Consider the following 22,351-nt stretch of genomic DNA (forward strand, 5'->3'; position numbering starts at 1 on the left):
AGGGTTTGCCGTAGAGATAGGGAAAAACGCATGCGCGCCTAGACACACGGACTTGTTTGACTTGTTGCTCTCTCTCGCTCTCTTTGGTTGAGGGGAACCGACATTTTGAGCTCCTCCCTTGACTCCAGCCACGCTCCGCCTTCCCGCTTTCCGAGCCGCTCTAGCCGCCCTGGCCCCACCTCTATCTCACCGAGGGTAACGGATGCTCCCTCTTTGCTTGAGCGGCCTTTGTCGCTGCTGTCGGCGGGTCGGGCGCGCGCAGTCATGAATAGTCAAGAAGGGTAATGAATATTCATCAGCCCCGGCGAGCCAGAGCATAGCGGAGCGCGCGAGGGGGGGGGGGTGCTCGGACGTGGCTGGCCGGGACTTTGCCCCTGGGGAGACACTCCTGGTCCGGGCGCAGCTCACTCATGGCTCCCAGGGCAGCAGCGCCGGGAAGCGCCCGGTGAGCGCGGCTTCGGGTTGCCAGGGGCGCGGTGGGGGCGCCGGGCGGAGGGTTTGGGGTGCTGGGCGCAGGTGTGAGGGGATCGTGACCCCCATTTATTAGGAATCAGGCTGCAGAAAAGGAGCGGAGGCTGCAGAGGGGCGAAAATCTCCCCATAAACTGCAGGGTCCTCACGCCCAGGTACTCTGGCTTTGTTTTTGTCTTTTGTGTAGAGATTTCTGTACAGTACCACCAAAATATTATATATAATATATATATATATTATATATATATATATATATATATATATATATATATATATATATAATATGTGTGTGCGCATGTTTGTATTTTTTTGGCGTGGCAGCAGCTAGACTTCGGAACTCCCTGCCTATTGATATCAGGCAGGTGCTTTCACTGCTGTTTTGGGGGTCTGCTTAAAACATTTTTGCATAGGCAGGCCTACCCAATATATGTAGGGCGTTGGATGTGTGTTTTAATCTGTTTTTAGTTCATTTTAATTTAGTTTTGAAAGTTTTAAATTGTTGCTTTTAACTGTTTTTATCAACAATTTTATTGTTTAGTTCATTTTCATAAACTGCTTTGAGAGTTCTTTTTTTCTTTTGCAGTTGAGCGGTGTATACATTTTTTGACTCAATGAAGTAAATAGTGCATAATAAACAAAATGATTAAAATAATCCACACCAAGTTATGTAAACAGGATGATTACAAACACCATAAAGGTGATGCAACCCATTTTTAAGTAAAAGCCCAGCAAAAAAGGTGGGTTTCTATCTGGTGTCTGAAAGAATACAAAGGGCAGTTGCAGGTTGTCCCCCTTTTGGAGTGGGATTGAGTCGCATACCAGTAAATTCAGGTTGCACAATTGTAACTGATTGGGAGGTCTTGCAGACCAAATCCGCTTCCTCAGAAGATCAGACTTTTGTGATAAGGACAGTAAATGAGGAAAATGGACTAGGAAGTTTGAGATAACTTGCTCTAATGCAACGTCATATCAGCCCCCTGTAAACAGAGTGAATGCTCATTAAACATTGCTTAATCTCCCTGCAAACAAATCAGAATGAATGCTCAATAAATGCCCATCTGGAAGTACATGTCGGAACTATCCCTGAGTTTGCCAAATTCCCCCTTAAAGCCATCTGAGTGGGTGGTCATCACCACACTCCTGAGGCAGTAAATAGGTAGTACACTTAAGGTGCTCAATGTGCTTCAGGTACATTCTTTCCTTGTAATGTTTAAAACAGCCCTGTAAGGTAGGTCAGTGCTATTATCTCAATGTTGCATATGGAGCTGTAGAGGCTGAGAATCTATTGCCTAGTAAATCTGTGACCGATGTCAACTGAAACTTCCTGGTTCATAGCTCAGTCTGTTAGTGGCCACACTACACTGCACTACACCTGTCAGTATGCATTGAAGGATGTGATATGGTACCAACATGTTTGAGATTACCAAAGGGTGGCTTGAGGGTGTTAAGGAGTGCATTAAGTGCTTTCAAATCTAGGTGAGGAATTATGGGGCACCTCTGGTTTGAAGGGTATCCAGGGGGTTCAAATAGTATAACGGTAAATGCTAGGAATGCACACAGTACCCAAGACAGATTATTTGCCCATTAAGCATGCTTTATAACCACTCAGGTGTGCTCATAATTATGTATAAATGTAGTAAGCAGTAGCTTTCACTGGAGTCTTTCTTACAGGTGAAATAGATATTCTGTTTGCGAGCACTTAACTGTGAATGATGGTGGTAATCATCCCAGATAAAAATATAGGGCCCGATTCAATTAAATAGTCACACCAGCAGGAGCCAGCACAACAAGGCTCAATAGTACAATCGGGCTTCCCCTTTCTCCCTCCCGCCCCGGCCAGATTGGTTCTGCAGAGCCAGAAGAACCCCCAGGCAGGAGGAGAGGAAACATGGTTCTACCTGACAAGCTGAAATGTTTTCCCAGACAGAATGATTGCAATACAGTGGTGCCTCGCAAGACGAAATTAATCCGTTCCGTGAGGCTCTTCGTATAGCGGTTTTTTCGTCTTGCGAAGCTAGCCCATTGACAGCTTAGCGGATTAGCGCTATTAGCGGTTTAGCGGTTTTTAGCGGATCAGCTGATAAGCGGCTTAGCGGTTTAGGAAAGGGGGGGAGGGGAAAACCCACGCAGGAACTCGCAAGACATTTTCGTATTGCGAAGCAAGCCCATAGGGAAATTCGTTTTGTGAAGCGCCTCCAAAACGGAAAACCCTTTCGTCTAGCGGGTTTTCCGTCTTGCGAGGCGTTCGTCTTGCGGGCACCACTGTAGTGCAATGTTGAATTGCGCCCACAGACTCCAAGGATATCATTGGTCTCATTCAAATTCAATACCTGTTCTTTACCAGCAGGTCCCAGCATGGGTTACAGCAATTTAAAATTCAGAATTAAACAGCTAAAATAGGGTGGGACCTGAAAATATACATCTCAGATGTCAAAGACCAAGGCAAAGAGGATACATCTTCAGCATTTTCCGAAAGCTGTACAGTGGTACCTCGGGTTAAGAACTTAATTCCTTCCGGAGGTCCATTCTTAACCTGAAACTGTTCTTAACCTGAAGCACCACTTTAGCTAATGGGGCCTCCCGCTGCCACTGCGCCGCTGCTCCGTGATTTCTGTTCTCATCCTGAAGCAAAGTTCTTAACCCGAGGTACTATTTCTGGGTTAGCGGAGTTTGTAACCTGAAGCGTCTGTAACCTGAGGTACCACTGTATAGTGAAGAAGCAGGAATAAGAGACAAGAGTTAGGAAGAAACGATGGAAAGGAAATTAGGAAAGAGATACGCTTTGGGGTTGAGATAATGGGAGTTCTGGGGCTATCGTATGACTGCTATGAAACCTAATCATGTTTAGGTTTAGAAGACTTGTAGGTGAGATGCAGAATGGAACATCAGGCTAATACAAGGAGAGAATGAGATCCCTCAGTAAGGCCACAGGGCAACCACTGAAAATAACGAAACAGAAACAAGAACTCGGGACACAATGGTGGTATTCACAGGACAGTCACTCCCATGTGCTTAGGAAAGAGGAGCTGAAAATAATATTTAAAAAGCAAAGGAATCAAGCTTAGGTATTCATCCTTTGATATCTCCCATGAAGAGTTTTGCATCTCTCAGCAAAACCCTCCCAGTGAACTATCAGAAAGTAACAGTGTCATTTTAACTTACAGCTCGAGCACAGTTTGGCTTATCTATTTATTTCAGCTACTTGAAAGAAAGCTGAAGTTCTTCTCGTTTCAGTAGCGTAAGTAGAATAAAACTAGTAAAGGTGGCAAATCTGTTCGGAACATTTCCTTAGATGCTGGTGCTGCAGGTTTCTTGCAGTCGGAAGTAGGAAAAGTGTGTGATGCAGGGAGGGAATTGCGGCAAAGAAGTTTAATTTATGGAAAGCTTAATTTAAGCTTCAACAAATTAGTTGAAAGATCATGTCACGCAACAGGTTATGTTTTCCCAAGGAGAAACAAATCAATCCCTGCATTTGCTTAGGAAGACGGTTGTGTGGGGCTCTCTTTGTTACTGTGAAGAATTATAGCTTTTTCACATATGTTATTTTTCATTTATTTATTGCATTTCTATCCCACCTTTTTATTCATGGGGCTCCAGGTGGCATACACGGTTTTCCTCCTCATTTGTTCCCCACAACAACACTGTGAGAGGTAGTGACTGGCCCAGGGTCACCCAGTGAGAGCTTCATGGCTGAGTGGGGATTCGAACCCTTCTTTCCCAAGTCCTAGTCCAACACTCTAACCACTACACCACACTGTCTCTTCACAACACACTATGCACTAAACTCCTGAAGGAAGGATAGCATACACATCAGATGGCTAAAATTCCACATGGCTCTTCCTTGTCTGAATCTACCCTTAGATTCCTTCCTGGTATGGAATCAGGACCCACACAATGAGCTCTGGGTTTCTTTTCTAGAGCACTTTAGTGCATTTCTAACTGTGGATACACCTCTGGCCTTCAAAGAAAAGATCCATGCTAACAGAGAGGATTCTTCATTATTGCCATAGGTTACTATTGGACTATCGGGGTGAAATCTCTCCCATTCCTGTTTTCAGAGGGCGATTCCAGAATTTCACTTGGTTATAGTCAGTCTGAACTGAGCAGACCTTTGTGTGGGGCTTGCATGCTAGCTCGATAACCTGGCTGTTCTTGAATCTGTTCCTTCCAGGCCTCGGCCCCAGCTGGACTGGCAGTTTGTCCAGCGTTTTCTGAAGATCCAAGAAATTTTATTTCCTGCATGCTGCTCCAAGAATGTACTGATGTTCCTAACCTTGCTCATGGTTGCTCTGTTGGGTAAGTGAGTCGATGGCTAAGAAGGATGATATCAAGCAAGTCCTTTTGTGATGTGCCAGGACTCTTGGCGATGTATACGGGGGCACCCTTGGAGTTCATCCTTTTTCTCTTCCCCACCCTTTACCTCCCCTAGAGCAGCTGGTCATTTACCAGGTGGGACTGATTCCCAGCCAGTATTACGGAGTTCTGGGGAACAAAGACTTCCATGGATTCCAGCAAGTGACAGCAGTTGCACTGATTCTTATTCTACTGAACTCTATGGTAAGTGAAACCTCTTCTTCTTACAAGAAGACAAGAGAACATGCAATGCAATTTGTCATGGATGCTTTAGTGGAGATTCCTGCATTGTAAAGCGTTGGACTAGATGACCCTTGAGGTCCCCCCACCTCTAAAATTCTATGATCCTGTGATACTGCCTTTCTCTGCACATGTGTATCCTGAGGGCCAAACAACATGTTAGCTAACCACACTTTTTCAAGGCTTGCTTATCACTGTCACTTTTATTTTGTTTATTTATTTTATTTCAACTGTTAAAGGTCTTCATTTTACTATAAATAATGTGGGTTTTTTTGTAATGTTTCCATCGTGTGATAAATTTGGGCTGCTTTATTACCTCACAAAAGTGGCTATCCCCAGGGATGGTGTAGTTAAGCCAGGACAGTCAAGTCACTGATTCCAGCCATAGCAATTCAAAAGTTTCTAAGGCACATCTTCACCTTGCGAACTGCCCTAAGATCTTGTGATAAAGGGTGACATAAAACAAAACAACAACAACAACAAGAGAGCAACTTTCTAACTCTTCCCTCGCAGTTTCTAAGCTGCAATGGAAAAAGCTAATCTGGCTTGGGCCTTTCAGCACTGCTTTCTGACCACTCTCTGTTCTGGAAGGTTCTGTTTACTGTAAACCCGTCTGGACTGTTAGCTGTTGTGAAGAGCTTTTTATGTGAGCAGTCGGACAAGGGGGGATTCATCTAATGCTTTAAATCAGTTGCTTTGAGCAGAGGATGCCTTCGGACTAGAAGTCTTTATTCGGGTCAATGTGTTCATGCAATCCATGGCTGGGGAATCTCTGGGCTGCGAGCTAAATTAGCCCCACCAGTTTCGCATGCCCATTTCATTTGTTATGGGTGGGGCTTATATCTCACGCTGCTTAAATTTGGTGCAAGCCTGCTGGGATTGGCTCCGCTCAGGAACGTGGGAACATACCCACTTGATGTCATATGACATCGTAAGTGCAGTTGTTGGACCACAAGAGTAGCCATAAATGCTTTTCTTGCCTTATTCTCATCTCGTCTCCCTAATGTGAGTCTCACTTCTCTCTCTTCTCAGCTGAAGAGCTTTGACCAGTTCATCCGCAACCTGATGTATGTGAGCTGGAGGAAGACTCTCACAGAATACCTCCATGGCTACTACTTTCAGGGCCAGGTGTATTATACCTTGAATATTCTGCATGAGGAAATCGATAATCCGTAGGTGGCTGGACATGATTCGAACTCCTCCTGGCACCTTCTAGCATATTTTGTACACCATCTGCCTTGATGAGGGCTGGCTTTGTTGCTCCCCATATATGTTGACCTGCTTTGTTTTTCTCTCCCTAGGGCAGAGCTTTCCAAACTGTGTCGCGACACGTTAGTGTGTCGGATGCAATGTGTAGGTGTGTCACGCGAATGCTCCCCATGCTCCTCCCAGGGCTGGAAAGGGGTTAGTTTAACCCAGGCATCCCCAAACTTGGCCCTCCAGATATTTTGGGACTACAGTTCCCATCATCCCTGACCACTGGTCCTGTTAGCTAGGGGTGATGGGAGTTGTAGTCCCAAAAACATCTGGAGGGCCAAGTTTGGGGATGCCTGGTTTAACCTCCTGTTTGCTAGGAAAATTGAATTACTGAGTCGCAAAATGATGCATGTCTAAAAAGTGTGTCACCAAAATGAAAAGTTTGGAAAACTCTGCTCTAGGGAGCCATGGGCTTTTCTTTAGATGCACAGGGAAGTAGTTTGAATATCCAGCCAGATGGGCGGGGCATAAATAATAAAATTATTATAATTATGACGATGATTACATTTTGAATACATGCTCTGTGCTCCAGGCACTGGGTTTTAGCCAGTGTTAGTCCTGCTCAGAGTAGACCAACTGAAATTCATGGATGCAACTAACATTGGCCTATTAATTTTAAAGGGTCTACTCTGAGTAAGGCATAGTTGGCTGCAACCCACCAGGCAGGACTCAAAGCAATAGTTGTGTTGGCAGAAGTCGGCGCAGTGTGTCCCACTAATGCTACAGGGCTCCTCCCACTGAATGTCCCAACCATTGGCTAGAGTGGGGTTCAGGAGAGCCCCCAGAACAGCACCTAGGGTGGGAGTGGGGGCGGGAATCAGTCTGGCAATTGGAAATGCTTGGCCTGACAGACTGACCCCCCTAGCACAATGCTGAATTCCACCCACTATTTTCAAAACTAAAATGCAAACTGCAACAAACAAATGTGGGGTGGGGTTTTTTATCCATATCTAATTGGAGATGAGAAGGGATGCGGGTGGTGCTGTGGGTTAAACCACAGAGCCTAGAACTTGCCGATCAGAAGGTCGGAGGTTCGAATCCCCACGACGGGGTGAGCTCCCGTTGCTTGGTCCCAGCTCCTGCCCACCTAACAGTCAAAGTGCAAGTAGATAAATAGGTACCGCTTCGGCAGGAAGGTAAACAGCATTTCCGTGCACTGCTCTGGTTCGCCAAAAGCTGCTTAATCATGCTGGCTACATCAACCAAAAGCTGTACACCGGCTCCCTCGGCCAATAAAGTGAGATAAGTGCCGCAACCCCAGAGTCGGCCATGACTGGACCTAATGGTCAGGGGTCCCTTTACCTTTACCTTTAGTTGGAGATGTGTAAAGAGGCTAACAATAGCAAGATGCGAAAGGGCTCCAGTTATTTAAACTATTTAAATTTAAACTGCTTTAGAGGACAGTTTCCCTGTGTTGATTTAGTTTGTGATTTTTGAAACACTAGAATCACATTAGGACGCTAATCCCTCGAGATTCTAGTGCCCTCGATAAGTTTTGGACTACATCTCCCATCAGGCCAGGCCAACATGGATGATGGGATTTGTGACCCTGTAACAACTGGACGGCACCTGGTTAGGGGAGGCTGTTGTTTTATAAGACAAAATGGATCTGTTTGTGAGCAGAAAATTGAAGAGTACTGGTAACTGGATTAAAGTACAATTTGATTAAAGTACAGGCTATCTGACATTGTGGTGTGATCCTTGGGTTGCAGCACAATTAGCATTTGCCTTGTTCATAGTATGGAACAACTATAGGTGCAATTCTGTAGCTGTTTAGATAACTCGCAAGAGATGGTTAAGGTTGGAGTTGCAAAGGGGAAGCTACAAACATAATAATGACTTTATTTGACTTGACGTTGTGCAACAGGAATTCTAAAAATGCAGCTTTTGGTTCCTGATAATAACCACCAGTTGAATTACTCCAATTCTTGGGTAATGTCAACTCAGCAGTGATTGCAGCAAACTGATACAAAAAACAAGCACTTGTATAGAGCAGTGGAATCAGTGCTTTGCTGGAGGACTCTAATATTTTAATATTTGAGGAAGGAGAAGATGGAGTGTCCCAACAAGAGGTTTTATAAGATAAGGCTGGGAGGCTCCCCCTTGGAGCTGTTGTAACATCTGATTTCTTGCATGCAGGAGGAGGTTGCACTGACTGACTTTGAGATCCCTTCTGACTCTGTGATTTTGTGCCAGTAACCAAGCTGGTATTTTTGCCAGATAATAATTATTTGCAAGCTAATAATTAAAAAAGAAAATACTTCACCAGCCTTAAAACTGCATAACTACCCAGCTCTGATTCTGTGTGGACGAACTGTTCTGTTCCTAACAGGTTAACTTTTCTTAGGCTTTGGTCTTTCTGTCATAGCAGTCGATGCAAATTTAAATATCCTTTTTATCGTGCAGGGATCAAAGAATCAGCCAGGATGTGGAGAGGTTCTGCAAGCAGCTGAGCTCCATGGCCAGTAAGCTCATCATCTCTCCCTTCACGCTTGCTTACTACACCTATCAGTGCTTTTACAGGTAGGGGCGGTCTTCACCTAGGGAGAGGGATGGCCACATGCTTAGAGGCAGCCCTAACTTTTCTCCCAACTGGAGTACAGCATAGATGAGCCTCTAATATATTAGAAGGCAGCCTTCCGCTGACAGTTTCACTAATCTCTCTCCATTTCTCTTGCCTAGCACTGGCTGGATGGGCCCAGTGAGTATTTTTGGATATTTTATCATGGGCACAATTGTTAACAAGATCCTAATGAGCCCCATTGTTTCAAAGCTGGTGCAGCAGGAGAAGCTGGAAGGTGATTTCAGGTGAGTTTATTCAGCAGGTCTCATGATCCGTTTGACCCTATAGTCTGAAATGATGTGTGTGCCACTGTTCTTTTCTTGTTTGCTGGTTGTGATTTGTGTTAAGAGAATCCTCTATAGAAGTCTTCTTAGGATATGAACTTCCTGATGGCTCACAAATGGAAAGCACGTTGCAAACCAGATAGGCTGCTGCTGAGGATGAGGATGTTCATACACATAAACCTGGCTGTTAAGTCCTTGCTGTCTCTTGTGAGAGTAGAGTTCTGTGTCTGCTCTCCAGCCTAAGTGATGTATATGGTTTGGGGAAGGGGCCTTGGCTCAGTGGTAGAGCCTCTGATTTATATGCAGAAGGTCCCAGGTTCAATCCCTGGCATCTCCAGGTAGAGCCAGGATAGATCCTGTGGTGATAATATCAGTGGTGATAATATTGAGTTCAGTGGACCAGTGGCCTGAGTCATTCTAAGGCAGAAATAAGAATGGGTTTTGCAGAGACGCTGATTACTCAATCTGAAAAAAATGATCATTGAAGCAAGTGTTTTCTGAATTTAACAGGTTTAAGCATATGCAGCTACGGGTGAATGCCGAATCTGCTGCTTTTTACAGGTAAGTAAGTGGACATCTCAATTTTTAGTATATCTTTTCTGTGACGCCTTTGGTTCCTGCGAGTATTGCACGGTTTGTGTTGAAGTGTATCCCACAAACATCATGGATAATTAGCATTTCTTCCCGTCTCCTGTTCCCAGTTGCGTTCCACCTTGGTGGTGGTCAGGTTTGTTTGTTTGTTTGTTTGTTGTTTTACGTGTAAGATTGTTGTAGTCGTTTAGTCTTGTCCGACTCTTCGTGACCCCATGGACCAGAGCACGCCAGGCACTCCTGTCTTCCACTGCCTCCCGCAGTTTGGTCAAACTCATGCTGGTAGCTTCAAGAACACTATCCAACCATCTCGTCCTCTGTCGTCCCCTTCTCCTTGTGCCCTCCATCTTTCCCAACATCAGGGTCTTTTCCAGGGAGTCTTCTCTTCTCATGAGGTGGCCAAAGTATTGGAGCCTCAGCTTCAGGATCTGTCCTTCCAGTGAGCACTCAGGGCTGATTTCCTTAAGAATGGAGAGGTTTGATCTTCTTGCAGTCCATGGGACTCTCAAGAGTCTCCTCCAGCACCATAATTCAAAAGCATCAATTCTTCGGCGATCAGCCTTCTTTATGGTCCAGCTCTCACTTCCGTACATCACTACTGGGAAAAAGTGTAGGTTTAGTATTCATCATTACATAGTTCACTTTGATAATTTGGCTAGATAGCAGGATGTCTATCCATTCTGTTCTCTATTCTCCACACACACACACCAGTTCACCCATTGTTGTTGTTTGTCGCTTGCTTGGCTCACAGAACACCCCACAGTTATGAAAGCAAGAAGAGGAGGAATAACACCAGCAGAATTACAGCAGGGTGGGGAGAGAGAGAGAAAGGCAAGCAGGAAAAAACGGAAGGAAAACAACACACGTCATGGCTGCTTTTTGCCACATGAGGTCACTGTTGTCGTTGGAAATCTCACAAGAGTTCAGAAAGTGTGGACTAGGTGTATCAGTTGGTTGTCTCCTCTTCACCACTTTCCTGGGAGAAGTATTCACACAGCAACCCATCACCACCACCCCCGTTTGTCACCCTCTAAATGCACACACATGCATCTTACCCCCAGGTCCGTGGGAATGATCACTGTCCAGACTGACTGTGCGCTACTGTCCTGCTTTTCAGAGCTGGGGAAGTTGAGCACATGCGAACCAACCGCAGGCTGCAAACCCTCCTGCAGACCCAGAGGGAGCTGATAGGCAAGGAGCTCTGGTTGTACAGTAAGCAGAACTGGTTTCCTTCACCCCCTCCTTCACTCCTTACACAGGGAAGGAAGCTTCTAGATTTCTGCCATGCAGAAAAGACATTTGGGAAGTGACTGTTCAAATGGGAACAGAGAACAAGTTGATGAACCGATGAGGGAGAAAATGGGTTCTACTGGAATCCAGACCAAAATGGGGTCATTCTGGGCCTTCACGGGAGTGCCTAAATAGGCCAAACAACAAGGCCTTGAGACTGAACTCTGGGAAGGAATAGTAGCAGCAAGGAAGTAGGCCAAGCAGCACTTGGGCTTCGTGGATTTTGCTATCTCAGGCTCTGTCTGACAGAAAAGCTGTCTAAACATTTTGTTATTGGGTACTGAGTGCTGAACTGAAATAGATTGACCTTCTAATTGACAGTTATTATCTTGAGTAGCACTGTTAACTGGCTTTGTTTCCAGAGCATATGTTCCTGATAAACCTTTAAAACATAACACAAAAAACTGTGTAGATGTAATAATGGAATACTGAATAGTTTCATTTATGTAAAATATGTAGGGATTTATGATATGCAAAATGAACCATTGAAAGAGAAGGGAAAGCATTGATATTTTAAGGATGTTTAAATGAGTATTCTAAATTGTAAAACAGAAAATTTAGCAAGAATTTTGTACATATCTACATATATATGTTAATAAAAAAAAACCTGTGTAGATGGAGGTCCTAGATTAACTGATCTGCCGGCATTACCACTGTATTGTCTTTTTTCCACTTAGTTGGAATCAACACTTTTGACTATCTGGGCAGTATCCTGAGTTATGTGGTGATTGCCATTCCCATTTTCAATGGAGTTTACTCTGATCTGGATCCAGCAGGACTGAGCTCTTTGGTTAGCAAGGTAAGCTTTTTGCAGCGGCATAGCTCGGCGCTAGAGCACATAATGTTTTGAATGCAGAAGGTCCCCAGGTCTGATATTCCTACACACTGACCTGTAGTGTCCTGTAGGCTGTAGTGCCAGGAGTAACATTTCCTCCGTGATCTTACTGGTCTACAGGGAAGAAATTGGTCCTTCATACTTGGCCCTGAGTTGTTCAGAGCTTTAAACGATCGTAACAAGAGCTTAAGTGTAGTCTGATAGCTGATCGGCAGTCAGTGACGTTCCCTCAGTCCAGGTGGAATATGTGGGAGCTCAGGTGTTCTAGCCACCTCTGTGTTGTTGCTGCCCCGTCTAACACTGCAAACTGTTATGCTTTCCTGGCATGGGGCTTTTGACCACATAATAGCCTTAAACGGCTCAGCACCGCAATACCTCAAGAACCGCCTCTCCTCGTATGAACCAACCCAGACCCTGCAATCATCATCTGAGGCCCGTCTTTGTGTGCCTCCTTTGTGAGAGGTCCGGAGAATGGCAACACAAGAACAGGCCTTTGCAGTGGTGGCTCCCCGCTTGTGGAATGCTCTCCCCCCAGGGAAGCTCACCTGGAGCCGTTATTATTATTATTATTATTATTATTATTATTATTATTATTATATCTTTATTAATTTAAAATAAATACATTTATGAAAAAAACAAACAAATAAATAAACAAACATACAATCAAACAAACAAATAATAGAAGAATCAAACAAACAACCATGCTATAAGAAACAACAAGATTAATATAACTATCATCATTTATACTCCTGGTACTGGTATAGTACTCCTGGTACTATAAAACTTATAGAGAAGAAAATTTAAAAATGACTTCCAATTAATCTCACTGTACTTTATCTATCCATGACCTTACACCCGCACAGTTACATATTTCTTATATAGTTTCTTTTTACCTCCCTACAAACTTATATTTATACAATACAATACAAGGATCAGGGAAGCTCACCTGGAGCCTTTGTTACATATCTTTTGGCGTCAGGCAAAACGATTGTTTTCGCTTGTTGCTACGTTATGTATTGTTGTGTTTTTTATATTGTAACCGGCCCTGTGACCCTCGGATGAGTGGTGGCATAGAAATTTAAGAAATAGTAAATAATAAGTAGTAATTGGAAGTGATGAAGAGCAAGTCAGTCCCAAGACAGGGCCAGACCACCATAAAGAGAGAACAAATGTGATACGTCAAGCGCTACTGGTGGCGGTTTTATTGGTCTTTTGGGGAGATGGCACTGTTTTTAGGGATGCTGTCCCTTGATATCCCAATTAGAAGCTGGGAAGGAGACCAGCAAGAGCACACAACTCTGCCACAGGGTGTGTGTTGCTCCAGCACCCTAAAACACTGCACACCACCATACATAGGTGCATACACAGAAGCACACACAATCTGTACTCCACATTTTTAAAGAGTTTAGTCCACATGTTGAATTTTGAATTCACCATGCAATGCAGTCATTCACATAGATGCCTGCACCTGTGTATAGCGTAATGTGTGAATAGCCTTCCTGCTGGGAGTTTGCAGGTACAGGGCAGCAAGCTTATCGTGCAGAGTTAAGGCAGCAAATTTATTGCTTCATCTGTCGTGGCATGAGATCCTTCCCTCTGTAAACAAGATGCAGCCTAATTCAGGCCTGGGAGCAAGCCTGCCATGACGTAATCCATTTAGCCCAACCAAACAGTCAGGAACTAATCACAGAGGGATAAAAATAGTTGAGCCTGGCATTCTTCACTGTGCAGCAAGAGGCTTCTTTAGAACAGGTCTGGCAGCCTCATGGGAGCAAAGGTGGACCTTGGCAAGATCAGCCTGAAGCTAGATTGGAAAAGCTGTAGGCTGTTGTTTATATGTGTATATATGTGTGTGTGTGTAAGTGTATATATGAGGGGCGCAGGTGGCGCTGTGGGTTAAACCACAGAGCCTAGGACTTGCCGATCAGATCGGCGGTTCAAATCCCTGCGATGTGGTGAGCTCCCGTTGCTCTGTCCCAGCTCCTGCCATCCTAGCAGTTTGAAAGCATGTCAAAGTGCAAGTAGATAAATAGGTACCGCTCCGGCGGGAAGGTAAACGGCGTTTCCGTGTGCTGCTCTGGTTCGCCAGAAGCGGCTTAGTCATGCTGACCACATGACCCGGAAGCTGTACGTCGACTCCCTCGGCCTAGAAAGCGAGATGAGCGCCGCAACCCCAGAGTCGGCCACGACTGGACCTAATGGTCAGGGGTCACTTTACCTATGTGTGTATGTGTGTGTGTGTGTGTGTGTGTGTGTGTGTGTGTATATATATATATACACACACACACACACACACACACACACACACACACATATACATTTGCTTCTTCCTTGCTGGCTTACTCAGCAAGCCCTTTGTAGCTGAGCTCATGCATGCATACTTGCTGGTGAGTGGGCCAGATACCAGAATCCCTGCTCCCTGGGGCAGCTGTGTTTCCGTGTTACTCGTTTGCAATAAATCAACAAACCTGAGAATCTCAGTGCTTCTCTTTTTGCCTTTACCCTCCTAACTGTGGTCAGTGTTTGCTGAAAGCTTAGAAGACAACAGGAGGCTTTACCAAAAATGGCAATCAGACTGCTAAGGTTTTGCAAAAGTTTTGACCCACGTAATTGCTTTTGCAAAATGATCAGTCCCCCTCAGGGATCAGATAATGGTTAATTCTGCTACCAGCCAGGGAGACAAACCACTCCCCCAGCTGATTTTGAGGCATGAAAATGTGGGAGCTGCTTCTTGTATGTTTTTGCTTCCCAGCCCTTGCTAACGCTTGGCTTGTGTGTGATTTGTCTTGCAGAATGCCTTTGTCTCTCTTTACCTCATTGGCTGCTTTAGCCAGCTCATTGACCTCTCCACCACCGTGTCTGACGTAGCTGGCTATACACACAGGTAAGTCCTCTCGCCTGCTTGAGGGGCACCTATGTCATAATAGTGAGGGACTGTGTGTGTAAAAAAAAAAGAGCATGAGCATCTGCTTCTTATGGATCCATCAAATGTAATAAACAATGCAGGAGACTCCTGTGTCCCAGTATGGGTGCACTAAGTCGGTCTCTTTTCAGAGGCATCCTTTCAAAAGAAACAAACAAGGAATCTCCTTTCCCCGTTAGGCATAGAATGTCAAATATATTTTGTTGTAATCTTTGTGTCTGCTGCAGCGGAGAGAATCTGAATTTTTCCTCTCAGATCAATTAGCAGGTATTTCAGCCCATGTGACATTTGTGTTCAGACTATGTACGTTAGGTGACCATTACTATCCTGCAAACAATAATTCACTGCTTACCAGGTTTTAGTAATATGTTAATAAACCTTTTTCTTTTCCCTTGTGGAGATTAGGCTTCTGGGTCTTGTCATTCAGGCTAGTTTGCTGCTTTGGGGCATCACTGCTACTCCTTTATTAGCAACTTTCTTGTGTGTGTGTGTGTTTTGTTTTGTTTTTGTAGAATTGGGGAGTTGCTGGAGATGCTGCTGAAACTTTCCAGGAAGCAAAACGACTGTGACTCGCCAGGCAAATGGGAATTCAACAGGTGAGTGTCTCTAGCTAACATCAAGCGTGAGACAACAGTTTTCCTGTTTTTGCTATGGTGTTTCTTGTACCACCGAGTGGTGGACCCAAAAGGCAGCCAAACACCTTGGCCACTGAGCTGTGATGTTTCCTTCTACTTACCTTTCCTCCTTTCTTGTGGTGGGGGCACTGATGCCATCAGCGTTTCCAAAGAGGAGGTGGTCTCAAGCGACACAGCTTTCCTCCTGGAGAAAATCTCTCTCTCTGCTCCCTCTGAGAAGCTGCTCATTAAGGATCTAAACCTGAGAGTCACGCAGGGGAACAATCTACTGATCACCGGGAACACAGGGACAGGGAAGACATCTTTGCTGCGTGTCCTCGGTGGCCTTTGGGAGAGCAAGCAGGGTGAGTTCATCAGCCTCCCTGAAACATTCCTTTGGTGAGAGGGAGCCCTTGCAGCAGATTGGAGGGTAGAACACTGTTTTCCCATAGGTTTGTGAGCCAAATGCTGGATTTGGACGGTTCAGGAACCCAGATGTAGTCTCTTTCATGCTTGAGTTCTTAGTGATATTGCCCTCCCCAGTGCAGACATAATGGTGGCCTCGGCCCAGTATACCTGAAGGAGTGTCTCCACCCCCATCGTCCAGCCCAGACACTGAGGTCCAGTGCCAAGGGCCTTCTGGCGGTTGTCTCGCTGTGGGAAGCCAAGTTACAGGGAACCAGGCAGAGGGCCTTCTCAATAGTGGCACCCACTCTGTGGAACACCCTCCCATCAGATATCAAAGAAATCAGATATCTCTTCCCCTCTGCCACCCCAATATGGGGAATTATACTAGCCTGCTGTGCAAGGTTGTTGTAGGAAGTATTGAGATAGTGGCCTTGGCACATTCAAATTGTGGCTTATTAAGCCAGGTTGTGCATGAGCTCCATGCACCCGCCCACAGCTCCTTTGCTCCCTCCTTCATGCAAGTGGCAATATGAGCCAGACATGGGTTCATATTACAGGCAAACTGGGAAGCTACAATTAATGGCTTTCAAGCGAACCAAGCTGTGAAGCCAAGGTTTAAAGTTAGCTTACAAATCCTCCCTGGTTTGAAAGCTATTAACCATAGTTCCTGGTTTGCATATAATGGGAGGTTCTGGTTTCCTGTTGTTTCTTGGCTTGCTTCACCACTTGCACGAAGGGAGGAACAAAGCAAGAGTGAAGGGGCTTGCATGCAGGTGCACAGAGCTGGTTTATATTCTGGTTTATTAGGCCAGGGTATGATTGCGCAGACTTGTTCATTTCAAGTTTGTTACCGAAGTGTTGGCTCATAGACTTATGTCTCTGTGATTCCTTCTGCTGGGTCTCTGCAGGGGACGTCCACATGCTGACTTGCTTTGGCCCCCATGGGGTGGTTATCCTGCCACAGCGGCCATTCTTCACAGATGGGACCCTGCGGGAACAGGTAAGTCACCTCAGTGCCAGATTCCCAGGGTGGGGGGGGGGGTCCTCTGCTCACCCACAGACTAGTTTGGTAACAGTGGCAATTCTAAAAAAAAACACAACCAAACCTGTTACAATTGCTGCAAGCTGAGTTGCCAGGAAATGGCCTGCCTTAATTCAATACATGGGGCCAGAGGCCTATTAATGTTTATTAGAAAGCTCTTAGCAGAGAGAGTATTGTGGCTGCTTCCATCTTCGTACGACTGCGGTGGAGACTCTCATTTGGAGTATGTGTCTGGTTTATTTGATTTAGGTGATATACCCTCTGAAGGAAATCTATCCAGTTTCGGGTGAGTGGAAATGTACTGGAACTCTTGTGCCCAAATGGGCTCAGATTGCTTCGGCTTTTCCTGTGCTTCTGCTCTTCTCTGCAGTGTGTGTGTGTGTGTGTGTGTGTGTGTGTGTGTGTGTGTGTCCACGCTGCATGAATCAGCATTGCGCTTGCCTGGGTTGTCTTTCAGTAGCTTTATCTGTTTTCCTGCAAAACTTAGCTGAACCAGGATATTAATCGCAGGGGAGTGTTCGGTATGTGGAGTGGTGCAAAATGTCCATTCTTGTGCTTACTCGGCATGGAGGCTGTGAAGCGAAAGGAACCGTTCAGTTTCTTATATGCGCCCATTAGGTCTTGCCCAAACTTCAGCTTGATCCGAGCAGTTTTCTGCTTGTCCCATGCTTTCTGGGCACAGATCCCAGAGGTTTTCTGTTTGCCCTGCCGTCCTTGCTTTCCCCAAGAAAAAAACCCCTTTACCGCTGAATTGCAGCAAACGTCAATCCGCAGAAAGGTGGTAAAAACCAGGTTTTCCTGGGGGAAAGCAGGACAAGCGGAAGGCTGGATGAGCCTCTAATGTAGCAGGATCAAATGAGTATTTTGCCTGTGTGAAGCAGTCCTAGCAATGATCAAATGGTGCCCCTGTGGTGGAGAAAGCTAACTTTGTTTGGGCTGTCTGAAAGTAAAACTAGCCTTTATTAGTGAAAATGAAGTTCTCAGACCAACTGGAGCCCCTAGGGAGACATGTTCTCTAAATAAAGCAATATAAAGAGGCATCTGTTCCCTGCTTCCAGATAGTCTGGAAGATCATCTGAATATAAACCAAATTAATATATGGTGAATAGAAGCCCGCAGTTACTTTGTAGGTTGCCAGGCCTTCTGCTTTGCTTCTGTCTCAGTGATTACTAACTCCCCTATTTGGATTAAGTTGTTCCTCCAATAGATGCATCTTCAATTTTGCTAATTTCTTAGATCACTCCTGTTCTCCAATTGCCTACATCTTCATATTGGGATACCTAAATTAAAGGGTTGGTGTGATATAAATGCAATGCTACCAGATGTTTTAACCATGTTTCAAAGATAGTTTTAGATTCCAGCTTAAAGAGGAATGCTGAATAAACCTGTTTGGTTTATGTTCATTAAAGGTTTTTAAGCAGATATTGGATGGTCACCTGTCAGGGATGTTGTAGTAGAAAATTTCCTGCATTGTCAGGGGGTCGGATTAGGTGATCTTCCTCCTCTCTGATTCTTTGTTGTTGCCAGTGTTGACACTCAGTATTATGGAGTGCCCTGCTGCTTGCCCCACACCCATCTCAGTTTCCCTCTCCAAGATGACAACATCTTCCTGCTCCCAGTCTCAGTTTCCCTTAGGACTGCTATTCATCCCTGCCTCCATTTCCCTTCCTCATAATTTCCCTCTTTGTGACCCAACATCTCCAAGACCACAGCATTTTCTTCCTGAGCTTCCAAACCTGCAAAAGAGTCATGGTCTCTTCCCCCCTTCCCCATATCTCCCACCTACAGCTTCCCACCAAAAGAACTACATTATTTTTCTCCACCTCCACCTAACAGAAAAAGCCTTCCATGGTGTCAGGAAGAAAGAGGAGGATGAAAGTACTATTCCTAAAAGTTCTTCCCATAGGAGATAGACTTCTAGAGTAAGCTCAGAAGATGTCCACATGAGCTGAAAGTCCATCCGTTAATTGGGCTTCCTCCCATTGTTATGAACATTATGTGGTGATATATCCTATTGATAACTTGGGATGGGCTTCCACATGATAGGTTTAGGTTTGGACTATTAGCTTTTCAGATCTTCTAAAGCATGATCAAAGCAGCCAAACCAAGTGCAAAGAGGTCCCTGTCCCCTGATGACCCATCTTCAGAGTGACCCCCCCCCCCAGTCCTGTTATCATGAATGTAATTCCTTGCACAATAGGGTCTTCGGATGATGAAAGGATTCTGAGATTCCTGGAGCTGACTGGGTTGGTGAGTTACCGAGGGAATAAATGATGCACTTTCTGTCCCAATTTGGGGATAGAAAGTGGCTATAAAAGCTCAGCAAGGCGCACTGTAAATGTCTATGGATCATTCCTAAAAAGGATTGCCAGGAAGGCCCACTGTTTGACCATGGAAGTTTGGATCAGTCCAAAGAGTAATGTGGGCTCCATGAATTCTGAGATGAATGTAGCTCTGAGTATGTGCTATCTTGTATTCCAAAGCCTGGGCAACTATATTAAAAACTGCTTCTAAATGTGAGCTCTGGCTCAAATTAAGCCCTGGTTTATGTTCATCGTATGAGCAAAAGCAACAGAAGTTCTGGTGTCAATGATGATTATATAGAAGGCATGGGAGCAAAACAAAAAAATAAAATAAAAAATGACAAGATGACACTAATTACCAGCTGGCAATGGGTGGGCAGGATTAAGACAGAAAATGTCCTTATGGCTGTGTCCACCTGTTGACCAAGGCAGGAATAATTTGTTTTTCATCTTCTTTTTTATGCAGTCTGATTTGCTAGCAAGGACAGGTGGTTTGGATCAGCCAGTGGACTGGAACTGGTAAGGCTGCTTAGTGTGAAAGTGGGGCTCCTGCTGTTTGCTGTGGGTAGGTCTTGAGCTGCAAGGTTGTTCTAATCACAGATTGTTTTGCCTTTGCTGCAGGTATGACATTCTGTCTCCAGGGGAGATGCAGAGGCTCTCCTTTGCCCGACTTTTCTATCTCCAGCCTCAGTATGCAGGTGAGGAAGGTGTTTCTTTCTGAGTTCCTTAATTATGGGACTCCCTGCTTTGCTTTTTACCTTGACCGCAGACGATCCCTGGATAGCCAGTGTTATGAGATGGAATATTGTGCAGAAGAAGGGCCATTGGCTACCTGTTGACTACTGCCTGTGATCTCACTGGTGGCAGGCACCACAACTTCTAATCTAACCATCTCAATCTACCTCTTTTCTTCATCCTTGTAACTGGCTTATATTTTCTTGCTGGTTTAGAGGGTCAGAACTCTCCATTGTACCAGCCCAGTATGTAGAGAGTGTTCAGGTTGCCTTTTGTAATGGAAAACGACTGGTGAACAGCTATCAGTTTGCAAATTTGTCCTGCTTTATTCAGGAGGAGGAGACTTGGATGGTGCCATATTGAGGGGATTCCCGTATGGGTGTCATTGTTGTTTTTTGCTTGCAGTGCTAGATGAAGCTACCAGCGCACTCACAGAGGATGCAGAGGATGAGCTGTACAGGATCTGTGCACACCTGGGAATGACTCTGGTCAGCGTAGCACATCGCAAGAGCCTGGAAAAGGTAGGGTGGTGTGGAGCCAATCTGTCTGAGCAGAACTGCTGGGACAGATAAGGTTTTACAGTGGTGCCCCGCAAGACAAACGCCTCGCAAGACGGAAAACCCGCTAGACAAAAGGGTTTTCCGTTTTCGAGACGCTTCGCAAAAGGAATTTCCCTATGGGGTTGCTTCGCAAGACGAAAAAATCTTGTGAGTCCCCGCGGTTTTTCCCCGCTTCCCCCCCTTTTCCTAAGCCGCTAAGCTGCTTAACAGCTGATCGCTAGAAGCCGCTAGACCGCTGTAGCGCTAATCCGCTAAGCTGTCAATGGGCTTGCTTTGCAAGACGAAAAAACCGCTAGACGAAGAGAATCGCGGAACGGATTCTTTTCGTCTTGCGAGGCACCACTGTATTTTCACAGGGCCAGTGGTGTGTGTATGGATGGCAAAATCCCTCTTAAAGCCATAGCTCTCAGTTTCTGTACTTACTTGATTTCATTTCAGTTTCACAGTTGGCGTCTGAACCTGTATGGAGAAGGTAAATGGGAGCTCAGCAGAATAAAGAAAGACCGAGCCACTCCCTGACTTGTCATGGACAACAGCAAAAAAGAATGCAATTAAGGCCTCAGCTGGGTCACATACCAAAGTGCCTTGAAATGAACACCTTTTACAGGAAGCATGGATCTGAAATATTTCAGGACTTCAAAGCCAGCAGGTGCCTTAAGGCTTCTTTGACCCAAAGGTCTCCAGCTTATACTGCGAAGCGGGGATTTAAACGCCTCCCCACCCACCACCTTGCCTTTCTGTATAAATGGCTACCAGTCCATTGTTCTGACTGCTGCGTCTCCCGCTCAAAGTCTCTCCCTGAAGGAAGAGGCCTTTGCTGCTTCCATCCTTGCAACTTGTTTAAGTGAAAACAACTTGGAATAACATTGAAGCAGTGCTGGCAGTGAATGGAGCAGGACCCTTCTCATCTGAGACTGAGAAGGATGTATTTGTTTCAGTATTAGAGCTTCAGCCTCGTTGCCACAGCCAGGAGCCTCCGTGGGGGAAGATCTCTGTCTCTGTTGTGCTCAGGTTACTGCCTTGCTCTTGGTTGCCCACAAGTGTGAAAATACACGTCTGTTTTGGAAGTTTACCAGAAACGTATATTATACACAGATTCCACCTTCACCCGATGAACCTATTTTTGTTTAAATAAGCGTTCATTAAGGAGCCTGAAAGTGCTGAGGATCTCAGCCCTTCATACCACAACAGTGTACTTCAGACTTCCTCAACCTCGGCCCTCCAGTTGTTTTTGGCCTACAACTCCCATGATCCCTAGCTAGCAGGACCAGTGGTCAGGGATGATGGGAATTGTAGTCCCAAAACATCTGGAGGGCTGAGGAAGCCTGGTGTACTTTCTCCACATCTTTAGTTTCCATTTGAACCAACAGAGCAGTTAGAAGGCATGTAATTGACAAGGATCAATACATTCAGTAATATTACATGCAGTAATTAATATCTGCAGCTGAGGCAGGTGTCCAGACGGACCTCACTAAAGTGTCTCAGGTGGAAATGCACATGTGTAGTGTCAGCCACTGATTACACAAAGACCAGAGCTGCTCTGGATACAGCTGTCTAGGCAGAGAATCTGTGGGCTAATGCCAACCTCAAGGGCTACTTTCTTTGGACTGATTTTTTATTGGATTAGAATAATAAAAGGGAAGAGTGACATGAAAGACAAAGCTTGAAAACGTGTGTGTTTATCCTAAATTGTTTTGAAGTCCAGAATCTGGAAGAAGTCATGGTAAGGCCCCAGATCTGCACAGCATCCAATTATTCTATATACTTTTCTCTATTCATACATCCGTACTGCTGCCTCCTCTCTCATTTTAACTACCTGCCCAATGAATGCTTCAAGTGGCAAAAATTGAGTGTTTCCCCCCTCCCAGAACCTGGAGTAAAGT

At 45.2% G+C, this 22,351-nt stretch overlaps 1 protein-coding gene and 1 long non-coding RNA gene across 8 annotated transcripts in view; one reads left to right on the top strand and one right to left on the bottom strand.

Annotated features, from left to right (window-relative positions):
* The first annotated feature begins 139 nt into the window (after positions 1 to 139).
* ABCD4 (ATP binding cassette subfamily D member 4) lies at positions 140 to 22,129 on the top strand. 7 transcript variants are annotated; one of them, XM_083741260.1, is made up of 20 exons: positions 140 to 281; positions 4,642 to 4,766; positions 4,900 to 5,027; positions 6,096 to 6,235; positions 8,727 to 8,843; positions 9,003 to 9,128; positions 9,678 to 9,728; positions 10,876 to 10,970; positions 11,726 to 11,847; positions 14,676 to 14,767; positions 15,319 to 15,402; positions 15,583 to 15,785; positions 16,737 to 16,828; positions 17,120 to 17,156; positions 19,071 to 19,120; positions 19,640 to 19,692; positions 19,795 to 19,871; positions 20,314 to 20,429; positions 20,907 to 21,972; positions 22,027 to 22,129. In XM_083741260.1, exons 1-19 carry the CDS (start codon positions 265 to 267, stop codon positions 20,985 to 20,987), a joined length of 1,806 nt encoding a protein of 601 aa, XP_083597386.1. In that variant the 5' UTR covers positions 140 to 264; the 3' UTR covers positions 20,988 to 21,972; positions 22,027 to 22,129. The 7 variants fall into 7 exon arrangements, with proteins under 7 accessions (XP_083597386.1, XP_083597387.1, XP_083597385.1 ...); XM_083741261.1 differs by having other exon boundaries at positions 167 to 281; positions 4,905 to 5,027; XM_083741259.1 differs by having other exon boundaries at positions 186 to 445.
* The window catches only part of LOC310846136, a 121,543-nt gene continuing 109,145 nt past the window's right edge, over positions 9,954 to 22,351 (bottom strand). The window contains exon 4 of the long non-coding RNA XR_014565157.1: positions 9,954 to 10,219. This is a non-coding gene — a long non-coding RNA (uncharacterized lncRNA). The remainder of the gene's footprint in view (positions 10,220 to 22,351) is intronic.

This window comes from Podarcis gaigeae (assembly GCF_964106915.1).
Source record: "Podarcis gaigeae genome assembly, chromosome: 1".
NCBI classification, from domain to species: Eukaryota; Metazoa; Chordata; class Lepidosauria; order Squamata; family Lacertidae; genus Podarcis; species Podarcis gaigeae.

Coding starts and splice junctions, on each gene's coding strand:
- ABCD4 (XM_083741259.1), top strand. CDS start 411: ATGGCTCCCAGGGCAGCAGCGCCGGGAAGCGCCCG. Junction 6,236..8,726: donor CATGAGGAAATCGATAATCC/GTAGGTGGCTGG, acceptor TTTATCGTGCAG/GGATCAAAGAATCAGCCAGG. Junction 9,729..10,875: donor GAATCTGCTGCTTTTTACAG/GTAAGTAAGTGG, acceptor CCTGCTTTTCAG/AGCTGGGGAAGTTGAGCACA.